Raw genomic sequence first — 24,401 nt, forward strand, 5'->3', positions numbered from 1 at the left:
GCTTTCTGGGTTGCTAAACCAGAGAGTTAATATTGTACAGTATTTTGTACATTTACAATCTGGCTGAGATTGGGTAATAGTGTTTGCAAGAGTAAAAATTCTGAATCTGTGTATATTTTCCTACAGTAGCCATCCAATATTTTTCTGCTAATCAAGAGGACTTCAGTAGACAAAAATTTATGTGACCATGACAAGATAATATTTTTTTTTAATAACTGAGAAATATCTCTGTTCTTGAACACTGCTCATTGCTTGATCATTTTTACTCAGGGAATTCTTTCCCCATGTATTTAAAAATGCAGAATCTAGATTAATGTCATGATAAACAAATTGTTCTTCCCACAACTCTTTGAAGAGCTAATTTGAACTCTTTATTTCTCAAACTGTAAACCATAGGATTGAATAATGGCGTTAGGATCGTGTAGGATACTGATATGAGAGCATCCTGGCTTGAGGAATAGTTGGATTTAAGCCTTAAGTAGATAAAGGAGGCACAGCCATAATGGACAATGACAATAATGAGGTGAGAAGCACAGGTGGAAAAAGCTTTGTACCTGCCTAATGTGGAAGGAAACTGGAGTATGGCAGAGATGATGCGAATATAGGATACCAAAATCAACAGCAGGGGGATAATCAGGACCAATGCGCAGAGCATGATAATGACAATCTGACTAAAGTGGGTATGGTAAGATGCTACCTTAAGAACAGGAGAGATGTCACAGAAGAAGTGGTGTAGTTGGTTGGAGGAGTTAAAGGGCAGGTGAAATACCAAGGATGTGATGATCTGTGCGACAATAAAGCCACAGGCACAGGCAGCAGCCACTAGTCCCACACACACCCCATGCCCCATGAGCACTGTGTAGCGCAGAGGGTCACAGATGGCCACGTAGCGATCATAACCCATGGCTGCCAGCAGGAAGGAGTGAGAGCAACCTAGAAAGAGGAAGGAAAACATCTGCATAGCACAGCCCAGAAAGGAGATGGTCTTCTTCTGGGCCAGCAGGTCAACCAGCATCTTGGGTACAATGACGAAGGTATAACAAGTTTCAAAACAGGAGAGGACAGTAAGGAAGAAGTACATGGGGGTGTGGAGGGCTCTGTCCAGCACAATGGTGGAGATGATGATGGCATTGGTGCCCAGGGTGAGCAGGTAGACGAGCAGGAAGGCAGCAAAGAGCAGCCGCTGTAGCCCAGCCAGAGAGGAGAAGCCGAGGAAGACAAACTCTCTCACCAAGGTCTCATTGACACACTCCATGGACGATATATCATCAGGAGACAATCTGAGAGGGAAGACAGTGCCAAGAAAAATCCCTGAAAAAGAGAAGAATCCCAAGAAACTGGTGATAATAGAACATGTATTCTCAGGTTTTGAGTTTACTCATTATTCTCCTTCCTTTTTTTTTTTTAACTTTACTATTATTATTTTTATTTTACTTTACAATATTGTATTGGACAGTCATCATTCTCCTTCCTGGTTTTTGTAAGACATGAAGAAGCATCTAAAATTATTCAAAGCTAGCATCCAACTTTGAGTTGCCCCAATATTTTTAACATCATAGGAAAACTTTCTTGACATTTCTTTTTTACAGATGTATAAAGATTTTAGGAAACCAGTTACATCTCCTGATTTCTGGAGAAAAGTGTTGTGTTCACCCTGATGTTTTCTGCTTCTATAGGTATACCATTCCATCTCCCCAACTTAAACCTTATGAAATAGACACATCTTTTCTTCCTCCATCTATCCCCTTGATTCTTTGTCCAGTGCCTAAAACAATGATTTTTATTGCTTAGAAGGTAAATTTATTACTAAATAATTACTATTATATTTCTAATTCCAGGATCCTCAATTCTCAGGACAATTAATACATTTATACAAATATAATCTTAAATTTTATCCTTGCAAACACATGTAAAATTGAATACTGTAGGAATAAAATTAATTTTGAATTTAGATAGATATAAGCTTTAATCCTGACTCTGGCATGTTCTTGTGGTAAGATCATAAGTTCTCTAAGTCCCACTTTCTCATTTGTATCATGAGAAAAGTAATTCTTACCTTCTAGGGCTATACAGTAAATTAATTGGAACCATGTATTACAAAAGAGACATTCAATACATAGTGCTTAATAAATAATTTCGTCTAATCACTTTTTTTGTTGTTCTTTGGGAATTGGAAATATTTTCATCAAGGATAAAATGAGCATTTATTTAACTCATGGCAAGTTGTTGAAGCTGCCTTTCTGTACTTGCTTAGGGGTGCAGAGGGGATTTAAGAGAAATTATCATTCCTCTGAGTTCTCCAAGCTTGATTAAAAGTAACTTGGTCTTGCTGGAGTCCTGTTCTGCACTGAAACGGAGGCAAGGTGACTGATCTTGAAGTTCCAAGCAAGTTCTTTGGTATTTGGTTTGGTTTCCTCGGTGGCTCAGAGGTTAAAGCGACTGCCTGGAATGCGGGAGACCCGGGTTCGACTCGGGAAGATCTCCTGGAGAAGGAAATGGCAACCCACTCCGGCACTCTTGCCTGGAGAATCCCATGGAGGGAGGAGCCTGGTAGGCTACAGTCCATGGGGTCACAAAGAGTCAGACATGACTGAGCAACTTCACTTTCACTTTCTCTGTAGTCTGAGTCACACAGGCAGGTTATCCACACCTTGCAGAGAGCAAAGGTGGTTTCCCAAAATTCCTATTTTGGAGGGTGGGGGTATATAGGATAAGTTTAGAAGATAAACTTGTATTGCATAGTCAGACTTAGTCACGTACGAATAACAATTTAGAAGTTTCTCATTGTGGATGCTCTATAAATAAATGATGCACACTTTATGTATGTTTTAGTCTACATATTTGGAAATCAGCATCAGCTCTTTGAAAATGAAAACATGAAACTGTTAGTCACTCTACATGGCATTCTACAGGCAAGGATGCTGGAGTGGGTAACCATTCCCTTCTCCAGGGGATGTTCCCAACCAAGAGACTGAACCCAGGTCTCCTGCATTGCAGGAAGATTCTTTGCCATCTGAGACACAAGTGGAGTCCTTTATTGAGTTCTTACAGATTAGAGATGAAACACAAGCTGGAATCAAGATGCTGGGAGAAATATCAATAACCTCAGATATGCAGATTACACCACACTTATGGCAGAAAGTGAGGAGGAACTGAAGAGCCTCTTAATGAAAGTGAAAGAGGAGAGTGAAAAACTTGGCTTAAAACTCAGCATTCAGAAAATGAAGATCAAGTCATCTGGTCCCAGCACTTTATGGCAAATAGATGGGAAAACAGTGGAAACAGTGACACAATTTATTTTGGAGGGCTCCAAAATCACTGCAGATGGTGATTGCAGCCATGAAATTAAGACACTTGCTCCTTGGAAGGAAAGTTATGATCAACCTAGACAGCTTATTAAAAAGCAGAGACATTGCTTTGCCAACAAAGGTCCATCTAGTCAAAGCTATGGATTTTCCAGTAGTCATGCATGGATGTGAGAGTTGAAATATAAAGAAATCTGAGTGCTGAAAAATGGATGCTTTTGAACTATGGTATTGGAGAAGACTCTTGAGAGTCCCTTAGTCTGCAAGGAGTCCAACCAGTCCATCCTAAAGGAAATCAGTCCTGAATATTCATAGGAAGGGCTGATGTTGAAGCTCAAACTCCAATACACTGGCCACCTGATGCGAAGAGCTGACTCAGTTGAAAAGACCCTGATGCTGGGAAAGAGTGAAGGTGAGAGAAGAAGGGGATGACAGAGGATGAGATGGTTGAATGGTGTCACTGATTCAATGGACATGAGTTTGAGTAAACTCCGGGAATTGGTGATGGACAAGGAGGCCTGGTGTGCTGCAGTCCATGGGGTCACAGAGTTGGACATGCCTGAGCAACTGAATTGAACTGAACTGAAAGATTAGAGTAGATTACTTAATAATATCCATATTTTATGACTTTATCATTTTATTATATTTTAAGCATTACAGTTATAAATATAAATAAAATAATTTTTCCTTTCTCATGGAAGTGATAATAAAATAGTTAGGCATATTATAAGACATACTATCATAAATATCATCAAGGAAGAAGCAAAATATCTCAAAAATCTTGAGAAAAACCAAGCAACTTCATGGAAATCTTTGAAGAGCAAATGCCATTTGAATGTCACCTATAAACATTTTGATAAAAATATGGACTGTCAGAGTCAGTCTTTATGTAAACCTTGTGATGTAGCTGACTAATCTTCCTTAATGTTGATTAGCCCTTCAGAATTGAACAAATACATGTCATTTTGTTGTCAAGCATAGAGATACATCCTTTTTACAAAGGAAATACCTAAATTTACATAGTTCTGTGAACTGAGAGACACTCCTTTCTTCTCTTTTTCTTCCTTTCCTTTCTTTACCAAAACTGTCACATTGAGGTCACAAACTCAAAAACAAAGAAAAAACCCAATTCAGTTAACTTCTTTGGGGATCATCATCCCAAATATTATTCCATCTGTACGTTTCCAGGAAGAAAAAATAGGATATAACTTTGCTATCAGCTTATCAACAGAAATTTAGATCCATTATGTAGAAATATAACATGAACTATCATTTATTATGTTTTTCATAATGCAGATAGGATGAAAATACTGTTATATTTGGTTTCTTATTTGGTCCTCATCATGATCTCATGAGGTACATATTACTTTTGATTTCTTCACTGTAAGAGAGAATAATTTGAGAATCAAATTGTTTGGAGACTCCTTTCAAATTCACACAGCTAGTGGAACAAGCACCAAACTATGAGTATTCTGACTGGCATAGGAATAAAATGTGTGTGTGTGTGTGTGTGTTGGTGAGAAAGGAAAAATAGTATTCTGTCACCTCCTTACATAGGATGGTATTTTAACAAAAGGATTCCTCCCTAGAGAAGGAAATGGCAACCCGCTCCTGTACTCTTGCTTGGAAAATTCCATGGACAGAGGAGCCTGGCAAGCTAAAGTTCATGGGGTCTCAAAGAGTTGGCCACGACTGAGCACATCTGCACATACTGTGATCTAAAATAGTTGTTTCATTTTTATATTCCTTCCAAAAGAGTTTGGGACTTCCAATTCTTCCATATCCTTACCAATAAGTTTAGGCTTTTTTAAAATATAAATTTATTTATTTTAATTGGAGGTTAATTACTTTACAATACTTTTGATGTCTTTAATAAATGTGTAGCATTAAGAAAAAAAAAAGGAAAAAAGGATTCCTGTTACAATTTTGTTACAGGCTCAAGTCCCAACCCCCATGTGTATTAGCTATAGGACTTCAACTTGTCTGAAGTACTTTCCTCTTCCTTATAACAGGGTTCATTCAGATACCAGCTAACCTACTTTTCAAAGTTTGTTCAAAATGAATAAGAGAATATCATTGCAAAGCTTAAAAATTACAAAATATTAGTTCTGTAATTGTAATTTGGAGTTGAAAAGGGGAGATGGTTTTGAGAATATTTTTTATCATACTGCTTGGTATACTCCATTGATTTCAGGAAGGGTATATAAGATAAAGATTATTCCCAGGACTGAGGAAATGATATTGCATTTTTGTCCTTGTTTCATACTCAAGAGGATCTCCAGAAAACTGGGGTCATATATGTTATGTATAGCTGTGACAAAGTAAAAATGTTAATTGCTCATTCATGCCTGACTCTTTGCGACCCGATGGACTGTGGCCTGTCAGACTCCACTGTCCATGGAATTCTCCAGGCAAGAATATTGGAGTGGATTGGCATTTCCTCCTCCAGGGGAACTTCTTGACCCAGGGATAGAATCCAATCCACATCTCTTATGTCTCCTGCATTGGCAGGTGGGTTCTTTACCACTAGTGCCATGCTAAGTAAAATAAGCCACACACAGAAGGACAAATTCCATTTGTAAGTGTTATCTAAAATAGTCAAATTCATAGAAAGAGAAAGTTGAATTGTGGCTGCCAGGGCCTGGGGCAAGGAAGAGAGAGAGGAAGTGGCTGTTCATTGGTGTTAAGTTTCACTTCTGTGAGATGAATGTGTTCTAGAGATCTGTTGTATAATATTGTACCTATAGCTAACATTTTGTTATTGTATACTTAAACATTTACTAAGAGGGTAGAGCTCATGTTTGTTGTTCTTACTAAAATGAAACTAAAGTCTTGTGAATAAAGTGTTGTTGAATGTACTTTTGAATTAAATCAGAACCAAGACTGTGTCTATGTAAATTTAGGAAAATCAATGAGACAATTAATTTAAAATATATATATAAAATGTACATGCATAGTTCCATAAAAGTTCATTTTAAAATGTCACTAATCGTGACTAACATTATTTGGAGTCCTCATTCTTGGGTGTGGCTATCTCTGTCTTTCACTGCCACTGCACCAGTGTGGGCCCCTCACCCTTCTCTGTCTCTTACCTGAGCTGAGACAGCACAGGTCCTGCTGGGGATTAGATGTTTACTCTTATTCCCTGTCCATTGTCCAGTTGCTCATTTCTGTAGGTGCTCAGTCCAATGTGTTGTCTGTTATTCATAGATGGGCCCCCATTTGCCTCTCTCTTTCCCAGAGGCACAGTGACTACAGGAGCTAGAATTCAGTTGAAATGGGAAATGGGAAAAGATCAAAAGGGCAGAGGCTACTGATCTCTACTCAGGGGTAGAGATATGCTGATGGTCTGGGGCTAAGACCCAGACCAAAATCAAATGTAACTAATTTCTTCTTGACATTCTGTGGCAACCGACCAAAGACCACAGGTCATATCTAATAGTGACCACAGAAGTGTTGGCACTTTCATTGCATTTATTGGTAGTGGGAGGTTTCTCTGTGGGTCTCCTGATGCCAGAATCATCACCACGGAGATGTCGCACTGGGTTTAATTAAACAGCTGAATTGATTGTGGAAAGTAGAGGCAAGTTATCAAATACCAAATTGCTCCAAATTGTACTCAAGCACTAGGGCTTGGGGAATGGAAGGCTCTAAGCCTTACTCTCAGATGTAACAATTTTCAAAAATTGACTATTTTAAATTGATTTCTCAATTTTATGTTACCAAAGGATTGAAAGATGTAATTCATGATGATAGGTACATTATAAAGCATGTTTGTTCAGTGTAAAATGTGCTTTTGCACTTATAATTGGGGATATATCTTTCTGTTGGGCTGAGAGGACCAATTGAGCAATGTTGCTTTAACAGTAAAGGCCCAGGTCAGGAAAAGTTGAAAGGAGATTGATTTCACCATTAACCACTGAGTTCATTTTTATTGCTCTTTATTCCATTATCCAGAAACTAATATAGCATACTGTTACACATAGGAGACACTAAAGATGTACTGAATGTTGGATGAATAAATGGTCACAGGTAGCATTATCCAAATTATATAAGTGACCTCTTAAACAAAAATATCATCATTTATTTTCCAGTTTCCAAAATTTCTGGTTTCTACTTGCCTGTGGCTAAGCTAGAAATGGATGATTTCAAAAGCAATGTCAATAAATGTCAATAAATATTAAAGTCCCCTAACAATGGCTTGATGCATAGTAAGAACTCATCAACTATCTGATAAATTGAGAAATAATGATATTGAGAGCAAATGTGAAAACAAAGGAATAACAAAAAATAAGTGAGATAGAGAAATAATAAGTAATAAAAGTGAAATTTTAGATATCTGATTCTAAATGCCAAGCATTTTTGTTGTTGTTGTTATTGGTGTCCATCATTTATTCCCAATGCACGTAGTTTTTTTTTTTTAAACTTTTTTAAAGTTTTTTTTTTAATTAACATATGATAGAGATGGAAAAAGCTGTACATATTTAATGTATACAACTTGATGAATTTTATATAAGTATATATCCATGACCAGACAACCTTATCTGCCTCCTGCTAAAACTGTATGCAGGACAAGAAGCAACCATTAGAACCAGATATGGAAAAAGGCACTGGTTCCAAATTGGGAAAAGAATACATCAAAGGTGTATATTGTCACCCTGCTTATTTAACTTATATGCAAATTACATCATGTGAAATGCCAGGCTGGATGAAACACAAGCTGGAATAAAATTTCTGGGAGAAATATCAATAACTTCTGATATGCAAATGACACCACTTTTATGGCAGAAAGCAAAGAACTAAGAGCCTCTTGATGAAAGTGAAAGAGGAGACTGAAAAAGTTGGCTTAAAACTCAACATTCAAAAAATGAAGATCATGGCATCCAGTCCCATCACTTCATGGCAAATAGAAGCGGAAACAATGGAAATAGTGGCAGACAATTTTTTTAGCTCCAAGATCACTGCAGATGTTGGCTGCAGCCATGAAATTAAAAGATGCTTGCTCCTTGGAAGAAAAGCTATGACCAACCTAGACAGCATATTAAAAAGCAGAGACATTAGTTTGCTGACAAATATCTGTCTAGTCAAAGCTATGGTTTTTCCAGTAGCCAGGTATGGATGTGAGAGTTGGAACGTAAAGAATTGATATTTTTGAATTGCGGTGTTGGAGAAGACTCTTGAGAGTCCCTTGGACTGCAAGGAGAGCAAACCAATCAATCCTAAAGGAAATCAATCCTGAATATTCATTGGTGGGATTGATGCTTAACTTGAAGCTCCAGTACTTTGGCCATCTGATGGGAAGCACTGACTCATTAGAAAAGACCCTAATCCTGGGAAAGATTGGAAGAAGGAGGAGAAGGGGATGACAGAGGATGAGATGGTTGGATGGCATCACCGACTCAATGGACATAATTTTGAGCAAGCTCCGGGAGATGGTGAAAGACAGGGAAGCCTGGCGTGCTGCAGTCCATGAAGTCACAAAGAGTCGGACACAACTGAGCAACGAACAACAATATATATCCATTAAACAAACACCACCATTAAAACCATAGACATATTCATGACCTACCAAAATTTTCTCTAGCTAACTTTATTATCATTTATTATTAATTGTGATAAGAAGACATAAGGGCTATCCTCTAAGAAAATTTTAAGTATATAATACACTACTGTTATCTCAAAGCAATATACTGTACAGTACATCACCAGTTATCTTGCTAACTGAAATTTTGTACCCTTTAACTAGCATCTCTACATTTCCTTTATTCCCATCATCCTATTGTCTGCTTCTATGAGTTTAACTATTTTACAGATTCCGCACATAAGGAGATCATGCAGTGTTTGTCTTTCTGTGTCTGGCTTATTTCTCTTAGCATAACACTCTTGAAATTCATCCACGCTGTGGTAAATGTTAGGCTTTCCTTTGTTTTTTTTTTTTTTTTTTTAATATTGTGCTCTCTCTATATATACCACATTTAAAAAATCTATTTTCTTTGATACATACCATTAGGTTGTTTTCATATCTTTGGTATTGTGAATGGTGCCACAATTAACATGAGAATGCAAGTATTGCTTTGTGATTCTAATTTCAATTCCTTTCGATAACTGCCCCAAAAGTGGGATATCTAGATCATATGGTAGTTTTATTTTGAATTTTAAAAGAACTTCCATGCTGTTTTTCCTAATGGCTGTACCAATTTGTATTTCCACCAACAGTGTACCAGAGTTTCCCTTTCTCCACATCCTTGCCAATGTATTATCTTTTCATTGATAAAGGTCATTCTATCAGATGTGAGATGATATCTCACTATGGTTATAGTTTGCATATCCCTGATGATTAATGATTTTGAGTATTTTTTATACACCTTTGACTTTTTTTTTTTTTTCAAATTGGGGAATGCATAGCCTCTATTAATGGTTCTAGGAAACACTGGATAGCAACATGCAAAATAATAAAATAGGGCCCTTCTGCTACACCATACAAAAAGATGAACTCAAAATGGATTAAAAACTTAAACATAAGGCCTGAAACTATAAAATTCTTAGTAAAAAAAAAATAGAGAAAGAACTTCTTAACATTTGCCATTGCAGGCTTTTTTAATATGCCCCCAAAAGTACACATAACAAAAGCAAAAATAAGTAAGTAGAATTATGCCAAACAACTTCTGCACAGCAAAGAAACAATCAACAAATTAAAAAGACAATCTGTGAAATACAAAAATAGTTTTGCAAACAATGTTTCTGGTAAAAGAATAATATCCAAAATATATAAGGAGCTCATACAATTAATAGCAAAAAATGGCATTGAAACATGTATAATATCATATATGAAATGAATCTCCAGTCCAGGTTCAATGCATGACACTAGATGCTTGGGGCTGGTGCATTGGGATGACTCAGAGGGATGGTACCAGGAGGGAGGAGGAAGGGGGGTTCAGGATGGGGAACACATGTATACCTGTGGTGGATTCATGTTGATGTATGGCAAAACCAATACAATATTGTAAAGTAATTAACCTGCAATTAAAATAAATAGATTTATATTAAAAATTTGATTAAAATTGGGTAAATAAGCTGAGTAGAGATTTTTCCAGAAAGAAATATAAATGGACACACCCACTACTTGGAGTAATATTCTGATTTTATTATATTTTAAATTTTGTTCTCATGTTCATTGAATTGCTTCATCCTGAAATTTCAGGAGGAGCAGGTAATATTTACTAAGTCAGTCAGAACATTGGATTTTTCCTGTAGTGTTTGATTCAAGATGAGTATGTGATCCAAATCTGTTCAACCAGGATTAACAAGATTCAGTTTCCCAACTTTTGTTTTTACATCCAAGGAAGTGAATTATTTCTTCCTCTGGACTAGATTTTGTGAGCTAAAGTTGTTAGAGCCTGCTGAGCTTAGGCTAAAAAAAAAATGGGGCCAAGACTGAAGAAGCAGATCTATGTGGTGCATCCAGATAACTAAGGATGACTGTTTGAACTCTGTATCAAATGTGGTGCCAGAACCACAGTAGCACTGAATTTTTCAAGCTTAAATAAACCACATTATATTTTTTGTTAATGCCAGTTTGAGTTCAATTATCTTTTATTTGCATCCCAAAGAATCTTAAATTATAAGACCTGACTGCATTCCATGACAGATTGACGATGACTTGGAGTATGTCCTATTAAGGCAAGAATTACTGTGTAAAAATATAAGAAATTAGAAAAAAGGTAAATAATGATACCTTAATAAGGTAAATTTGGAACCATTACATAGAAATGTATATAGTGAACAAACATATGTATTAAATTTAATTTTAAAATTAAACAACAAGGTTCATACTAGCTAATTCAAAACATTTGTAATTGAGTCTTATTGTTCTCAGGTATAAAACATCTAAAGGATGTGATTTCCAATAGTACTTCCAATAGAAGTATTGATCATATTGATTAAATCATAAATAATAATTGGATATCCAGGCAGAATGAAAGATCTGCAAAACAATGTGACCACATCACACATTTAAATATCAGCCTAATATCCTAAATGAAAAGTGTAAGTATATCTACTCTCAGCCCACTCAGATCTCTGGTTTCTATGAACCATCACTATGGATTTAAGAGTGGAGTCTCTATTTTGTACAACCCTCTGACTTTCCTGAAAGTAAGCTCTGCTGGCTTTCAAAGCCAAACATTCTTGAGGTCATCATTCTGTCATAAGGCCCCTGATTTGGGGCTCAGCTCAGGCTTCTTACTTCTTATGGAGAATCTCTGTGATTGTAATAATAATCTGTCTGTGAGTTTCCCACTCAGGTCATCAGTTGTGACTCTTCTTGTGGCTGTAGTTCCTTCCTTATATCTTTAGTTGTAGAAGATCTTTTCTGCTAGCTTTCCAGCCTTTCTCATCAATAGTTGTAACTGATGAGGTTATAAATACTGTAATTTTGATGTGTCCATAAAAGGAGTTAAGTTCAGAGTCTTCCTACTCCACCATCTTGTCCAATCCACTCATAATGACTTTCCAATAAAAACGATTCAGGTAACTTTAAGTCTTTCTATCTTTCTTTTTTGACACAAAAGATTTATTTGCCTATCAAATTGAAGTTCCATCCAGGACACTTTCACGAATATAATTTTGCCAACTTATCAACTCACACATATCATTTTGGGAAATGATACTATAAGAAACTTTTCAGAGTAGGCTTCCCTTCCTTATTCCTCAATGTGTAAGCAAGTTGTTTGAGTAGAGTGGTGATCACTGCATAGGTCACTGCCGCAAGCTGGTGTATGAGGAGTACAGGGATCAATAGATAAATGAAGCACAGCAAGAGTGGACAATGACCACTGTGAGGTGGGAGGACCAGGTGGTAAAGCCTTTACACCTCCTTATACAGAGATCTTGAGGATTGTGGAAACAATGAAGGCATAGGACATGAAGATCAGCACTAAGGGAACCAGCAACACCAGAATACTGAGGAAGAAGATAACCATCTCCTTCAGGTTGGTGTCTGTGCAGCCCAGTTTTATGACTGGGAAAATGCTACAGAAGAAGTGGTTGATCTGACTGGAGGCACAGAAGGGAACACTAAACACCAAGGTGTTGACAACCACAGAGGTCAGGAAACCACAGAAGCTTAAGGCTGAAACCAGCATGCAGGTGGCACAGCTTACAATGAGTGTGTAGTTGAGAGGGTTGCAGATGGCAGTATAGTGATCATAGCCCATCACAGCATTTAGAAAACAGCATTTAGAAAACAGCATTTCCACAAAGAAATAAACAGGGAAGTAACTATATTCTGAGAAAGAAATAGTATTGTGGAAACAGCTGGTCAGCATTTTGGTACAATGAGCAAGATGTAACAGGTTTCAGAGCACGAGGAGATGAAGGAAAAGAAGTACATAGGAGTGTACAAAGCCTGATCCAAAGGAATGACAGCCACGGTGGTGGCACTGGCCATTAGAGTGGTCAGGTAGACCAGGAGGAAAAGAAGAAGAGAAGGATCTGCAGATGGCCCAGCTTTAAGAAGCCTATAAGGATGGACTTGGTGGTCATATTCTGGTTCTACCTCACCAATAGGCACTGGGAACCAAACTCAGACATCCTTACCTCCAGAACAGAAAGAATATGACAAAAGTGAGGTGCTTCCATGGAAACCACGAATGCATTTCTGTACAAAGCTAATGATATTGATACGAAAACAATTAGTAACAAGTTAAGCACACTAATAAAGGAAGGAGGGGAAAGCAGGAGGCATGAGAAGCAGCGACATAAGTTTAAAAATATTCCAAGTTAATGATACCTGAATAAGTTAATCTCTATAATTGTTCTCATTCTTTGTATTATGATTTGCATGGAAGATTCATACAAAGCACATTAAAATCAGTCAGTGATTTTAAGCTCATCTCATCCAATCCTGCCATTTTATGGAAGAAGAAAATGATTTATTTAATTGACGTGTTAATCCAAAGCTAATGAAAGGAGTAAAATAATGAACTTAGAGAGGAAATCAATCAAATATAGACTAAGGAAATAGACAAAAGAATCAATAAAACTAAAGCTTTTTTTAAAAAATTAAATTGACAAAGTCTTAGCTAAATCAACCCTACACATGGACATCACCAGGTGGTCAACACTGAAATCAGATTGATTATATTCTTTGCAGCCAAAGATGGAGAAGTTCTATACAGTCAGCAAAAACAAGACTGGGAGCTGACTGTGGCTCATATCATGAACTCCTTATTGCCAGATTCAGACTTAAATTGAAGAAAGTAGGGAAAACCACTAGACCATTCAAATGAAGTCACTCAGTTGTGTCTGACTCTTTGCAACCCCATGGACTGGAGCCTATCAGACTCCTCATCCATGGAATTTTTCAGGCGAGAATACTGGAGTGGGTTGCCATTCCCATCTCCAGGGAATCTTCTCAACCCAGGGATCGAACCAAGGTCTCCTGCATTGTGTGCAGACGCTTTACCATCTAAGCAACCAGGGAAGCCACTAGGTCAGATCATTCAGGTATGACCTAAATCAAATCCCTTATGATTATACAGTGGAAGTGATTTAAGGGCCTACATCTGATAGATAGAGTGCCTGATGAACTATGGAATGAGGGTTCAAGCTGGTTTTAGAAAAGGCAGAGGAACCAGAGATCAAATTGCCAACCTCTGCTGAATCATGGAAAAAGCAAGAGAGTTCCGGAAAAACCTCTATTTCTGCTTTATTGACTATGCCAAAGCCTTTGACTGTGTGGATCACAATAAACTGTGGAAAATTCTGAAAGAGATGGGAATACTAGAACATTTGATCTGCCTCTTGAGAAACCTATATGCAGGTCAGGAAGCAACAGTTAGACCTGGACATGGAACAACAGACTGGTTCCAAATAGGAAAAGGAATACATCAAGGCTGTATATTGTCATCCTGCTTATTTAACTTCTATGCAGAGTACATCATGAGAAATGCTGATCTGGAAGAAGCACAAGCAGGAATCAAGATTGCCAGGAGAAATATCAATAACCTCAGATATGCTGATGACACCATCCTTATGGCAGAAAGTGAAGAGGAACTAAAAAGCCTCTTGATGAAAGTGAAAGAGGAGAGTGAAAATGTTGGCTCAAAGCTCAACATTCAGAATACAAAGATCATGGCATCTGGTCCCATCACTTCATGGCAAATAGATGGGAAAACAGTGGAAACAGCGTCAGACTTGATTTTTTAGGGGTCCAAAATCACTGCAGATGGTGATTGCAGCCATGAAATTAAAAGACGTTTACTCCTTGGAAGAAAAGTTATGACCAATCTTGATGGCACATTGAAAAGCAGAGACATTACTTTACCAACAAAGGTCTGTCTAGTCAAGGCTATAGTTTTTCCAGTAGTCATGTATAGATGTGACAGTTGGACTGTGAAGAAAGCTGAGCACCGAGAAATTGATGCTTTTGAACTGTGGTGTTGGAGAAGACTCTTGAGAGTTCCTTGGAGTGCAAGGAGATCCAACCAGTCCATTCTAAAGGAGATCAGTACTGGGTGTTCTTTGGAAGGACTGATAAGAAAGCTGAAACTCCAGTACTATGGCCACCTCATGCAAAGAGTTGACTCATTGGAAAAGACTCTGATGCTGGGAGGGATTGGAGACACAGGAGAAAGGGATGACAGAGGATGAGATGGCTAGATGACATCACCAACTCAATGGACGTGAGTTTGAGTGAACTCCGGGAGTTGGTGATGGACAGGGAGGCCTGGCGTGCTGCGGCGATTCATGGGGTCACAAAGAGTCAGACACGACTGAGCGACTGAACTGAATTGAACTGAACTAGCTAAATTAAGGAGGAAAGAAGGGAAGACTCAAATAAAATAAAAGAAACAAAAGAGGAGATGTTATAATATATGCCTCAGAATGTTAAAAATGTAATAAAAGATATTATTACCAACTGTGTACCTCTGAACTGAGTAATTTAGAAGAAATGAATAAATTTGTAGAAACATTAATCTACCAAAACTCTATGAAGAAGAAACAGAAAGTTTAAGTAGACAAATAACAGATAAAGATATAAATCAGTAATTAAAAATCTCCCAATAAAGAAAAATCCAAGATCAGGTGGTTTTTGAGCTAATTTTACCAAGCATGCAAAGAATGATACACACCCTTATTAAATGCTTTGAAAAAATAGAAGAGGATGGAATACTTTCAAATTTAAATAATGAGGCTAACATCATCCTGATAACAATACCAGATAAAGACAACAGAAAGACTACAACCCAATGTCCCTAGAGAGTATAGATGGAAAAACCTCAACCGAATACTAGGAAACTAAACACAAGAGAACATTACATTTATCATATTTTATTCTTACGATACAAGGGTGGTTGAAGATGTACAAATCAATCAATGTGCTGTATCACATTAATGAAATAAAAAGCATCATCAAATAAATATATGTAGAAAAAGTATTTGACAAAGTTCAACATCCAATCATGATTAAAACTCTCTCCCAATAGTTATAGAACTTACTTTGACACAGTAAAGTTGGTGTACAAAAAGCCCACAGCTAAATCATAATCAATGAGAGAAAATGTAAAGCTTGTTATCTAAGATTGGGTACAGTGGAAAGGATTCCCACTTTCATCACTCCTATTCAGCATAGTGCTAGAAGTCCTAGTCAGAACAATTAGACAAGGAAAAGAAATAAAAGGCAACCAAATCAGAATGAGAAAAGTATTTCTATTTGCAGATGATGCAAACATATACATAGAAAACTCTAATAATTCAATCTGAAAATGTGTATTAAAACTAATAAACAAATCTAGTAAAGTAGCAAGATACAGAATCAACATAAAGCTAAGTATGTTTCTATACACTGTCAATAAATTATCCAAAAAGGAAATTAAGAAAATAACCCCATTCATAATAGCAACAGACAGAATAAGACATTTAGGAATTAACTCAGCCAAAGAGGTGAAAAACTTGTACACTGGTAATTGTAAAATACCGAAGAAGGAAATGAATGAAGAAACATGAAAGAAAAGACATCTAACCACCAGATAAATGGAAAGACTTGCAGCATTCACAGGCTGAAAGAATTTATATTGTTAAAATGTCTATATTATCCAATGTGATCTACAAACTAAGTTCAATTCCTATGAAAATTCTATTGACATTTTTTTAAAAAATAGGGAAAAAACCCCTTGATATTAAATATAGAACCACAAAAGACATGGAATAGCAAAGCAATCTTGAAGAACAAAGGTTGAGGCCTCACTCTTTAAGATTTAAAAATATATTACAAAGCTACAGTATTCAAAATGGTATGCCACTGGCAAAATAAAAAACACACAGACCAAAGAAACTGAATAGAAAGCACAGAACTAAGTCCATTCATTTATGGTCTATGTATAACTTGCAGATCTATACTTTACATTTAAATTTTTGCATTAAGCCAAACGTTTTCAGAAAAATAAAATCAATTATATAGTAATTATAAAAAGTAGGATCAATATCCTAACTAGTGTAAAAATCTCCTTTCCATCTGTGGATGATTTGTAAATAGAACAAAGTAGACTCAAATAACCAAGGGCAAGTTTCAACTTCTGTTTTTGTGTTTCCTGATAGAAGCAACACTCCTTGGAAAAATAACAACTCTAAACTATGAAGCCCAATATTATGTAAGTCATTAGAGGTAATAATGAAAAGAATCATTTCCACCCCCCCTCCCCCCATTACATTGATTCACAGATGTAACATATTTTTGTTGTTGGAGAATAGGCACGATACATTGTTTGCTAGCTCAGAGCATACACTGCTTTGAGTAGACCTATGACATTCCATCATGTGTTGTCACACAGGTGGTGCTTTGCCTGAGCCTTCAGTAAGCCATTTTATTGTATATTATGACACCTACTTCTAAGTGATGTGTACATAGAGAGAGCCTGGTTTCTCAGTTTTATTTACTAAATAAAATGGTCTTACGGATTTGTGAGGTAATTAGTCAAAGACAAATTTTCCAAATATACATAGATCAATTTCATAGATCTCCTATCTGCCTCTTTGTAATAGAAGCAAGCTCTTTTTATTGCTAAGGCATCTGACTATTGGGGAAAGTGAACCTCTATATCACTTGTCCTTTTACAAAAGTGTCTTATTATTCCATGTAAACTTTATAAATTTGTATTGTTGGGTTGCTTTCACAATTTATGCTGGAGTTTGAATTAGAATTATGTTGATTTTGGATTAGCTTGGATGAAATTGACAACTATATATATCTAGTTATTCTAGTAAAAATTTGTAAAATAACCAGAAATTTAATGATAATGCTCAACTAGATTTTAACAAGACACTTGTCAAAAATCTAGATTTTTGCAGAACACTCCTATGCTCCTACTTAGAATTTCTATGAACAAGGACCTGAGAAGATAAATTTGCAATTATGCCCTCCTTTGACTCATAAATAAAGCTTAGACTCATTGGACAAACATACTTGTTTCCTGACTTAAAATTCAATGAAAAATTTCCTCTTGGTCTTTGCATTACAGTCTCAATTGTGGTGATTTCTCCTTCAGAATCCTTAACAGATGGACTCAACTTCCAGTGAAGACAGGGGCCAATTATCCTTATGGCTCCTACTCCCCAGGTTCCTCAACTAAAGCTACCTTGTGACATTATTTTTCCATAATGACCTTAACTTCTAATAAACCCCAGGACAATGTCTCCAAGGCAATAGATCAAGCCTCAGGAGTCCAACAATCACAGCATATGCTTCTAGTAACCACACCGGATGTTGGTCATCAGAATTTCTAAAGATAATGATTTTGCCTGGAAATGCTGAGAGTCCTTATGAACAGGAGAGGCTACCTCTGTTGATATAGAGGAGAGCTTCTGTCTCAAGGCAGATTCACACTCTTCTGCTGATATTTCTTCAAGTACTGATCTTTGGCATAGCATCTACTTGTCAAGGGAACCTAGATTCTGAATAGCTGTTTCAGTCTGAGTTGAAAGGAGGAGAGCAATGTAGGTATTTGTTGAGCAGTGAGAAATATCAATCTAGTTAGTCTGGGGCTTTGTGGGGTCTAAACCTTGGTGAGTGGTAATATTGTCAACACCTCCTCCCATTGCAATTCTGGTGGGTGACAGGATTAAGAAGGAAAACCAAGGTCTGCTTTTAACTCCAGGTACTAAGAGTGACTGGAGTTGGTTCATATAGTTCTTCAAATTTTCCTTAATGATCAGACTGGGTCAGTTTTGCTCCCAGCTAGATCTTCTTTTCTTTTCTTTCTTTCTTTTTTTTTTTTTTTAACTGTTTGCCTCATGAACTAAGTGAAACACATACTTACTGAACCTGCACTTCTCTATTTGCTGTGTACTTATGGATATATTTTTAGCTATAATTGAAACCTGAGTACTTAAGCTCCATTTTAGTAAGGAAATTCAGGATTTTCATGTGTATCTAAGAAAACAAAAATTCCACTTCTTTAATATCTGAGGCTGTGTACATGATTTCTCTCGATTTAACTGATTGATGAATGTTTTCCCTAAGTATTTGAAAACGTCAAAATGTTTGGATCTGAAAAACGATAGATTTGCCCCTTTTTGAGGTACCCAGTAGCCTGGATTATTGGGTCAGTATTTAATTCTAAATTATATAAAATTCCTTGAAGCATCTAAAGAGTTACAAAAATAAGAGCAGAAATGTCATCTCTAAGGATCATAACCTGAATTCCATCCCTAGGTTCTAAAATATCATAAAGGGAGTTTAGGGATCATCTAACTAGAGAGTTTTGGACTTTCTCAGTTGAAATGTCTCTTGAAGGTCAGTAATGAACTCTTCAGTTCAGTTCACTTCAGTCGCTCAGTTGTGTCCGAATCTTTGCGACCCTATGAATCGCACCACGCCAGGCCTCCCCGTCCATCACCAACTCCCGGAGTTCACTCAGACTCACGTCCATCGAGTCAGTGATGCCATCCAGCCATCTCATCCTCTGTCGTCCCCTTCTCCTTCTGCCCCCAATCCCTCCCAGCATCAGAGTCTTTTCCAGTGAGTCAACTCTTCGCATGAGGTGGCCAAAGTACTGGAGTTTCAGCTGTAGCATCATTCCTTCCAAAGAAATCCCAGGATTGATCTCCTTCAGAATGCACTGGTTGGATCTCCTTGCAGTCCAAGGACTCTCAAGAATCTTCTGCAACACCACAGTTCAAAAGCATCAATTCTTCAGCACTCAATGTTCTTCACAATCCAACTCTCACATCCATACATGACCACAGGAAAAACCATAGCCTTGACTAGATGGACCCTAGTCGGTAAAGTAATGTCTCTGCTTTTGAATATGCTACCTAGGTTGGTCATAACTTTTCTTCCAAGGAGTAAGTGTCTTTTAAGTCAAAACTTTTTCTACAGGATATTATTTTAAGAGCCTCTTGTTAAGTACTTTCTGTTTATTACAGTTATTGCCTGGTTACATTTAGTTTTAAAAATAAAGAAACTGAATACGCATGTTAAGTACTTTGACAAAGTCACATAAAGCTATACCTAAAATATATATCTCCAATTGAGGCATCTTTAACCTTAATTTTACAGCCTGTGAGTTTTCAGCTGGAAGATCTTTTTAATCTTCTACTCTTAAATCTTTCTATCGCTAATACTGATATAACACACTGTGGTGGTCTTTGATGTTTTCTTGGGCAGAGCGGTCTGATCTGCCTTCTCAGATATACTTTGCCAGTGGGTCTCCGTAAATCATGAAAAGGGCAAATATATAAATCATGTAACTCATTTAGAATATGGGGTTATATTTACAATATAAAAATGTCATCTAATTGAAATCAGCTGCCCTTATGAGTCTGAGTGATATATATATATATATATATATATATATATAGTATTGGATAGATACAGGTGCTCCTTCAGTAGCAGATAATTTTAACTTCTGTGGTCTACTCTACAATTTACACTCAGTGGCATGAGAATATAGTTAGAATTAGATATGGATTAGTTGACAGTAGATCCAGAAAAATCTTGGGAAAATGATAAGAAAACGATAAGCAATGATCATAAATTGAGATTTCCCTCAGTGTTTTGAAAGAGACAGAAATTCCTTTACCCAGATAAAGATATTATATAGATAAACTGCCTGATTGGTTTGCAGTTTCTTCATGTAGAAAACATACATATATTATATATTTAAGTATACACATACATATGTATGTGTATATACATACAAGTATACACATACACATACATATATATATATAATGGTGATATACATGATATTTACATTCTTTATATGTAATAACAATACATCCGCAGTTACAGAATGAAAAAAATTCCCTGTCATTTGTGTTAAAGAACTTTAAAATCATCATGTATATCTTAATATTAACTTCAAATAATTACATCTACTAAGTTTATGATCAATTTGTAGTAATTGAGAAAGAAAAAAAACATATCTTTTCAGAAATTTCTTGTTACCTAACTTAAGGTCTAGAAAATCAAGTTTTGCTATTGTCATAAAAAATGTAAAAACAAAAATTTCTGGTAGTGGATGCAAGTAATTCCTCAACACAAAATGATGAAAAAGTTTAAACATACTGAAAAGGGCATAAATGAAGGCTGGTTACAACCAATAAATGCTAAATGATTTTGTACCCAAGAAGCATTTTATTGGCTTTGACAGTTGGGGAATACACCCACGATAGAATTATCGGATATAAGCCCTATAAACGACTTTAAAATAGCAGTTTGCAAACTGGATGTAGTAGCAGAATATTTAAAAGGAATCTTTCTTTTGGACTCTGGGAGAGGGAGAGGGTGGGATGATTTGGGAGAATGGCATTGAAACATGTATAATATCATATATGAAATGAATCGCCAGTCCAGGCTCAATGCATGATACTGGATGCTTGGGGCTTGTGCACTGAGACGACCCAGAGGGATGGTACGGGGAGGGATGAGGGAGGGGGGTTCAGGATGAGGAACACGTGTATACCTGTGGTGGATTCATGTTGATGTATGGCAAAACCAATACAATATTGTAAAAAGGGATCTTATTGTCATAACAATATGAAAAATATATAAAGCTTATTATTTGATTAGGAGTTGTAATCCTGGAAAACTGTCCAATTGTCTCATTCTCTGTCACTTTGTATAACATTTTTGCAAAGCTCTATTTTCCTGAGGCATCTCAGAATGGGGGAAGGTGAAATGTGTTTAAAATGCCACAAAGTGCATGAGATTCTTTTTAAAGTCTGATGATTCTTTTCCTAAAAAAAGGAGAAACTTTTCTTTAATGTTATCTTCTGTTCCACTCTTCCTCAGTGCTCTAGTTTGTAGAACTTCTGGCAGTGTTCCTAGTTGGTCTGAAAACTATTTTTTTTTCATATTGTTTTGGCTATTGACATAAAATTTGACATAAAATTGTCATAATGAGTAACTGACATAAGGTATATGATAGTCTTTCCACATATCTTATAACAAGCTGTCAATGACACATATCCCCCCACACTTTTATTCAGAGATCATCTAATTCTTCCTGTCCCTTCCCATTTTGTGGTTGGTTATCTAAAGTTCACCTACTGTGTCTAAGCGTCTCATTCTTAATTCTACTTTCTGATCAAGCTCAGATAGCTGAAGTTTAACATGTTTTTCACTTTTGGAGAGCTATTTTCCTTTGGCTTGTAGTGAGCAAGAAAAACACAGTAATTCATAAGTACAAGGGAAAAATAATTTCATGTATGTCCTTAATCCTTAGCTAGAGAGATAATATGTTCTTGGCCTTGACAAAAAGTCTGTTAATTGGTTGTCAGTTGCTCTGTTCCACATTTAGCCTTAATTCTTATTTTGGCAGGTGTTTTTTGGAGGGAATCAATGAGTTCCATCAAACATCTGGAGATGCCTGCCACCTGAAGACTTTGTGCTCAATTCCTCATGCACGTCTCCATCTCTGAATTCTGGCCTCGGGCTCTGGCTTTTGTGTATTGCAGTGACCATGGAGTGGGTCAATGAGACCTTGGTGAGAGAGTTTGTCTTCCTCGGCTTCTCATCTCTGGCTGGACTGCAGCAGCTGCTCTTTGCTGTCTTCTTGCTGGTCTACCTCTTCACCCTGGGCACCAATGCCGTCATCATCTCCACCATTGTGCTGGACAGAGCCCTTCACACCCCCATGTATTTCTTCCTTGCTGTACTCTCCTGTTTTGAGACTTGCTATACCTTCATCATTGTACCTAAGATGCTGGTTGATCTGCTGGTCCAGAAGAAGACAATTTCTTTTCTGGGTTGTGCTATCCAGATGTTTTCCTTCCTCTTTTTAGGTTGTTCTCACTCCTTCCTGCTGGCAGCCATGGGTTATGATCGCTATGTGGCCATCTGTGACCCTCTGCGCTACACAGTGCTCATGGGTTATGGGATGTGTTTGGGACTAGTGGCTGCTGCCTGTGCCTGTGGCTTCACTGTGTCACTGGTCACCACCTCATTAGTATTTCACCTGCCATTCCACTCCTCCAATCAGCTCCATCACTTCTTCTGTGATATCTCTCCTGTCCTCAAGCTGGCGTCTCATCACTCTCGTCTAAGTCAGTTGGTCATATTCATGCTTGGTGTATTTGCCTTAATTATTCCCCTATTACTTATCCTGGTCTCCTACATCCGCATCATCTCTGCCATTCTAAAAATCCCATCCTCTGTTGGAAGATACAAGGCCTTCTCTACCTGTGCCTCCCATCTCATTGTGGTAACTGTTCATTATGGTTGTGCCTCTTTCATCTACTTAAGGCCCAAATCCAATTACTCTTCAAGTCAAGATGCCCTAATATCTGTGTCTTATACAATCCTCACTCCATTGTTCAATCCAATGATTTACAGTCTAAGAAATAAGGAATTCAAATCAGCTCTTCGAAGAGCAATGGTCCAGACTTCATATCCTGTTAATTAAAGAACTAGTTTTTTAACCGTTCAGTTAATTGTAAACCTTTTATGTGCCAAGTAAAATGTGCTTTCAAATATTTTTTATTTAAATGACAGTTTTCATATGAAAAGAATGGGACTCAAAGAACTTAAGATATTCTGGCTATCTGCCATGAGTAATACTCTAAGAAGGCCATGCAGACATGAAAATATAATTCATTTCTAGAATAAATTTCATTTTATTTCATTCCTGTAAAGATTAATCATTCAAAAACAAATATATCAGTTAATGAGAGCAAAGATACACCCAAGCTATCTAGTTCAAAGAATAGAAGAAAAAATAACTATTCTTACCCCTCCTGTTATCAGTTCTCCCTTTCCTGAAGAAAACAGGTAACCTTGGTCCCTTTCATTCTACAACAAACTTTAGTGCCCCTTTTTGTTTCCTGATTCTTTCCCTCCCAGCTCAATCTACATATTGAAATGGCTTTGCTTTTACCTGAGGTTGTTCTGTCCTTTCCTTTGAGATTGGAAGCTTACTATGGAGTTTCCTTCCTATGTATGTTTATGCTGTTTTAATATTATCCTATCATAGCCTCCAAATTTATACCCTGAACGCGATACCTATTTATTCTCTTCAAGGCAGCTACTAACACTGAATAACTGATGAAGTATCTCAAGTAATCTAAACAAAGGAGCTGAGTTAATATTAATAGGATGAAGAACATGATTTTTCTAATGACCAGAAAATCCATGGAAAATTCCTTCAGTGACTCCACTTTCCATAGAGGATGACATCAAGAATTCCCTGTTAGCAAGGATTTATCACCTAATCCCTGCCTGCTTCTGTGGCATTATTATTTCTAACATTATTACTATCCATTTCTCAGATGTGCCTCATCATGAACTTTGAAATTAGTGTATTATTTACTGGTCCTCAAAGTGACACTATTCTGTGTCCTGCCATGGTTTTGCACCTGCTGCTTCTTCTTGGAATAATATTAAAAAGGAATGATGGAACCACTTTTAGGTGCATGGCTGCCTGTGTGGATGAGCTGACATTCACCAAGGTTGGACGTGAAGGAAGCTGAGCAAATTTGGCAGCAAAAGACGGCAAAATAGGCAAGGCTATTCTACAAACATCCCTTTGGTTCCAAGCATTATATGAGGAACAGTGTAGACAAGGTCATGTTTAGTATAATGAATTTGAATTTCCT

The 24,401-nt window shown here is 36.9% G+C and overlaps 2 protein-coding genes and 1 pseudogene across 2 annotated transcripts; 1 reads left to right on the forward strand and 2 right to left on the reverse strand.

Annotated features, from left to right (window-relative positions):
- Positions 1-316: 316 nt before the first annotated feature.
- LOC138430016 (olfactory receptor 10K2) lies at positions 317-1,255 on the reverse strand. The gene has a single exon (XM_069571649.1). It carries the CDS (start codon positions 1,253-1,255, stop codon positions 317-319), a length of 939 nt encoding a protein of 312 aa, XP_069427750.1.
- Positions 1,256-11,973: 10,718 nt separating this feature from the next.
- On the reverse strand, positions 11,974-12,896 carry LOC138437397 (olfactory receptor 10T2-like; annotated as a pseudogene).
- Positions 12,897-22,270: 9,374 nt separating this feature from the next.
- On the forward strand, positions 22,271-23,212 carry LOC138430019 (olfactory receptor 10K1). The gene has a single exon (XM_069571664.1). It carries the CDS (start codon positions 22,271-22,273, stop codon positions 23,210-23,212), a length of 942 nt encoding a protein of 313 aa, XP_069427765.1.
- The last annotated feature ends 1,189 nt before the right edge of the window (positions 23,213-24,401 follow it).

Source organism: Ovis canadensis, chromosome 1 (genome assembly GCF_042477335.2).
Source record: "Ovis canadensis isolate MfBH-ARS-UI-01 breed Bighorn chromosome 1, ARS-UI_OviCan_v2, whole genome shotgun sequence".
In the NCBI taxonomy this organism is placed as follows: Eukaryota; Metazoa; Chordata; class Mammalia; order Artiodactyla; family Bovidae; genus Ovis; species Ovis canadensis.